This window comes from Mesitornis unicolor, unplaced genomic scaffold, assembly GCF_000695765.1.
Source record: "Mesitornis unicolor isolate BGI_N332 unplaced genomic scaffold, ASM69576v1 scaffold27134, whole genome shotgun sequence".
Classification (NCBI taxonomy): Eukaryota; Metazoa; Chordata; class Aves; order Mesitornithiformes; family Mesitornithidae; genus Mesitornis; species Mesitornis unicolor.
The window spans coordinates 66850-71250 of NW_010181225.1; the positions used below are offsets into that span (position 1 = coordinate 66850).

The 4401-nt window shown below is 40.3% G+C and overlaps 1 protein-coding gene across 1 annotated transcript in view; it reads right to left on the reverse strand.

Annotated features, from left to right (window-relative positions):
* UBE2E3 (ubiquitin-conjugating enzyme E2E 3) overlaps window positions 1–4395 on the reverse strand; it is a 52865-nt gene extending 48470 nt beyond the window's left edge. Inside the window, exons 1-3 of the mRNA XM_010183374.1 lie at window positions 4373–4395; window positions 3439–3641; window positions 1397–1447 (exon numbers count right to left, since the gene is read on the reverse strand). Of these exons, the coding sequence (XP_010181676.1) occupies window positions 1397–1447; window positions 3439–3632 (245 nt within the window). The 5' untranslated portion in view covers window positions 3633–3641; window positions 4373–4395. The remainder of the gene's footprint in view (window positions 1–1396; window positions 1448–3438; window positions 3642–4372) is intronic.
* Between the last annotated feature and the right edge of the window lie 6 nt (window positions 4396–4401).

Here is a 4401-nt window from a genome sequence, read left to right on the forward strand (position 1 = left end):
AGCTTCTCCTTCTAAAAGCCAAGCTGTAACTTGCTGTACCTGAAACTGCTACAATTACCTTTTTAGTAAGTATAAGGCAAAGTGTTGGTGTTCTGTTTTATTTAAATACTTTCTCTCCCACTGTCAGGACAGATGGACACCACCAGGGTTCAAGTATAAAGTGCATGACCAGCACAGAACTAGACCCCAGTACTTTATTAAAAGTTATTTAAATGAGTTATTTAAAAACAAAACAAAACAACCTCCTCCTCTTTAAAAAATATAATTCAAACAACACAAACCCACCAGACATTTGCTGTCTCACAGAGCTAGCCTCTATTGAAGAGGGAGAGCCACCGTCCCTGCATACCAACACATCAGTCTGCCACAGGCAATCTACAGCACAGTCTGTAGGGTACAACACCTTGACCACAAATTAAATAAAACACAGCTCTGGGTAGTCCCCGCTCTCACAGAGACTGTTCACATAGGAGAACAACGCACATTTTCCTGAATTCACAAAACCTGCACCAAACCTTCCCAACTATTCAAAAAAGCCAAACAATTCCAACATAAAATCAGAAAGCACTTCCGGCATTTTTTAAAACATGTACAAGGCTCACTGTTACACACGAGCTATTAATCTGAAGATACCATGCAGTTGAAAATCTTACTGAGATGCATCAAATGAAAGCAACATTATGTAAATGTAGCTTTACTGCAAATCTGAACACTGGATGCTCACAGCTAATGAGAATTTTTATGAATCCTTTAAACAGAAGTAAAACATGCAAAAGATTTAAAGAAACTAGCTAGCTACTGTTTAACTTTCCTACAGATCAAGTGTTCCAGTAACTGTTACTTTATCACTCAGACTTCCAAGCTAACAATTTCATTTTCTAAAACATAACAGAAGTGTCTCCCAAGCTGAGAACTTCCTTAAAAATGTCTTATCAAGAGACTACAACTTTGACCAACAGACACATAAATTTAAAGGCAATACTTCAGCTTATCTAACTGCTAAGCAACACACTAAGAGAAAGCACTTTACTTCAAAATGAAGTGATAACTCTATAAACCTGACACTCAAAAAGCCCGTTCAAACTACATACAGACATTAAGTTGAAAGCTTCAGCATATTTTGAAGTTCATATAATTAATGTTTCACGAAGGCAGCAACCAGCTACGAAAAACAAACCGAATGCACTTTATTATGTACGTCAATTACTAATGACTACGCCTCCAACATGCAGACAAAACAGCAAACTTCACTATCAAAGGTTCCCGACGCTTGTTCAATGTGCTGTACACAAATTTTGTCTAACAGTCTCTGGTCGTAAACACTAAGTTTCCCATTTGTTAGCCTGAGCACATTAATCTCCTACCACCATCCACAATTTAAGAAGCCGTTACATACCTGCAGTTAGGAGGAGGATCAAGGGTTATTTCAGCTAGCTCCTTCTGGATTCTGTTGGTGAAATGAGAACAGACACAAAGCATTTGAGAAAGTCTATAGAATAAATCAGGGAATTACACTGCCCTCTACCACCATGCAGTTAAATGCAAGATTGGCTTTGCCTTCAGTAATGCTAACATGGCTGCTTCCTCTTTGTTCTCAGAGGCATAACCCAAATCCCAGAGCTCAGAAACTTTGCAGCTTTTTTACTGCTCCGCTCTGTGTGTAAACAGAACATTTACAACTGAGTTGGGTAGAAATTTCCCACAAGTATTCAGAAAAGTAACTCTTTTTCACATCCGAGCACTTTTTACCAGAGAGATTTTCTTTTCAAGCTAATATGCAAATGAGGCAAGGGGGGGGCTGTGCAGGCAGATTTGACAATGACTTTAAACCAACGCTATGCTACAGACCTGTGACTGCGGCTGAAGCAGTGAACCGCGCTGGCAGCAGACACACTCTTTTCACAATATTTTACCTACTACTTTGCAATGTGTTTAAAAAGTGGATTTGCAGATCTGCCAGGCTGTCTCTGTTACAGGACTAATCTCTCCGGATCAACTTTACTTCTCTCCACACCTTCTGCTGCCTTTCCTCCCCCAACCTTAGATAGTAGCTGTACTTACATGATAAAAAGTGACATAATAACTTGAAATAATCTGAGCTTAGCTTTACTCTCTTACAACCATTCCCAACACGTTAAGATCTGGAAGAGGAACGTCAAAAACTTTCTGTCAATTTAATATTTTATTCAGATACATAAGAGGTGTAATTTCAAGAAAGACATGGTAAATTCCTCTTAAAAATATCAAATAAGGACTTCTCAGAAGAAGACGACAAGCAAGACTGTGAATTTCATGTGAACAGCAAGTGTTAAAATATGAGCTAACAAAAACCGCTCTGCACGCCCTTGCACTAGTGCCAATAAGTTCTGCCATACTCCTAACTATTTGAGATGTATGGAATTAGATTTGCAACCCAGTCACACTCCACAGCAACTTTAACAACAATTCAAAAATTGAAAAATTTCCTGAATTTAAGTCCAATACAAAATTACTAAAGTGTTCCTGAAAGCTAGAACTACAGTATTCTGGCTGAATAAACAAAACTTGAAGCTACTACAGCTACTTTACAGCATTTCTTGCTACAGCATATTTGTGTTTGCAAAGAAAAGCAACTCCAGGGAAAGAACTGGAAAGTTATGTTTCATCTCCAAAGGCCACTGGAATCAAGGGATTTAAAGTTCACTTCTTTCACACAGCTGAATTTACAGAAAATTATCAGAGTGCACCTCTTGAGAGCTGGACTGCCAAAAACCTTATATGCAAATAAAAATGCAACAGATATAATTGAACAAGGTTTCTGAAGATTTTGACACTTAAAGGTAGAGGCTACCTGTAGAACCACACGGTTTGCATCTGCAAATCCTAAGGGAGAAAACTTGCCTAAGTTTTTCCTGAAAGAACAGCAGAATTAAACCATTACTTCAAGGCGTGTGATGCTCTCCTGCACATTGACATGAAAACCCAGTCATAAGGCCCACAGAAGCCACCGGGGTTTTGTGACTTCTTTAATTAAAGAGCATTGCTTGTCATCAGTCTACAGACCATAATAAAATACACCAGAAGGACTCCACCCTGTACCAATCAGCCATGGAAACCTAACTTTGAAAAAGATACCTGAAGCCAACACTTCCTCGCACATTTCTGCAAATACAAAATGTATTTAGGTGCCACCCCCCACCTCCAGCCAGCCTGTAAGTTACCGAGTTCCCAAACAACTCTTCTAAAGACGTATGACAAGTCAGTGTAATTATTACTCCAGTAAGACTTGGATTAATGAAGATTCTGCCTGGCAGGGTCTTGTCCTGCAAAAGTTGTTTCTTCACTCTTTTCCACATAGCTTTACAAGAAGAAACCCTCAGCCTTGAAAAGCGCAATGCAAATACCGGGACTCACAATACTGTGCAAAAACACCTCAGCATGTTTTACTGGCGCCTTTACCTTTTAGCACTAGTAGATAGCTTAGCAGTAGTTTTGCTGGATAGTTTGGTGTTCTTCTTCTGCTGAGTGGCAGAGGGTTTTCTTTCCTCTTGCTCTTCGGGTTCAGGTGCAGGTGGATCCCTCTGATCAGCATCTGAACTACCGCTGCTGGTACTTGGACTTTCATCGTCTGACCTCTGCCTATCACTGGACATCGTGGGGAACTTTTTTGGGGGGAAGGTGAAAAAATAGGCAGAGTTAATAACAGGACTCTCTCTTGCCATTCCCCAAGTTCCACGGAACACCTGAATCAGAGACAACTCCATTTCACTGAGACACTAACCGAAATATACTTTTTTGTCTCATCCCCAAGGGCTGCAGTTTGACAGCTACAAAGCAATATTTACACTTCTGAAAATACAGATATTTCCAATTTTTAAACCCACTCGCATTTTTTTCATACTTGAAACAATATGCCAATTGTCGACTTTGTTCTAAGGCATGAGACAGATTTAGCAGGGTACTTAGGCAATGAACATTAATAACTTATGACACATTGTAAATAACAGACCTCACTGAAAATGTTTTTTAAAAAGTCACTAATACCCTGTAAATATTTACACTGGAGCAGAGCATTTTATTGGGTCCAAACGCCAGATCCCCCCCCCTCCCCCTCTCTCCGAGAAAATATATTGCCAGTAACACTTGGGTTGATTTCAGATGGAAGTATACACTTGCTCTGCGCATTTAAAGGGTTGGGCGGGGGGACGACGACGAGGGGTTTTTTTTTGTTGCTGGTTTTGGTTTTTTTTTTCCTAAAACGGAAAAACCCTCAAGATGCATTTAAAGCAACTCGGGCAGCAGCAGCCCCGGTTATTTACATGGCCAGCAGCGAGAACTGCATTTGGTCACCACAGAGCTGCCGGAGGGGGAAGAAGCATAATTCAAACTGCACCTTCTGCACGGCTCTCCCCGCCGCCGCTC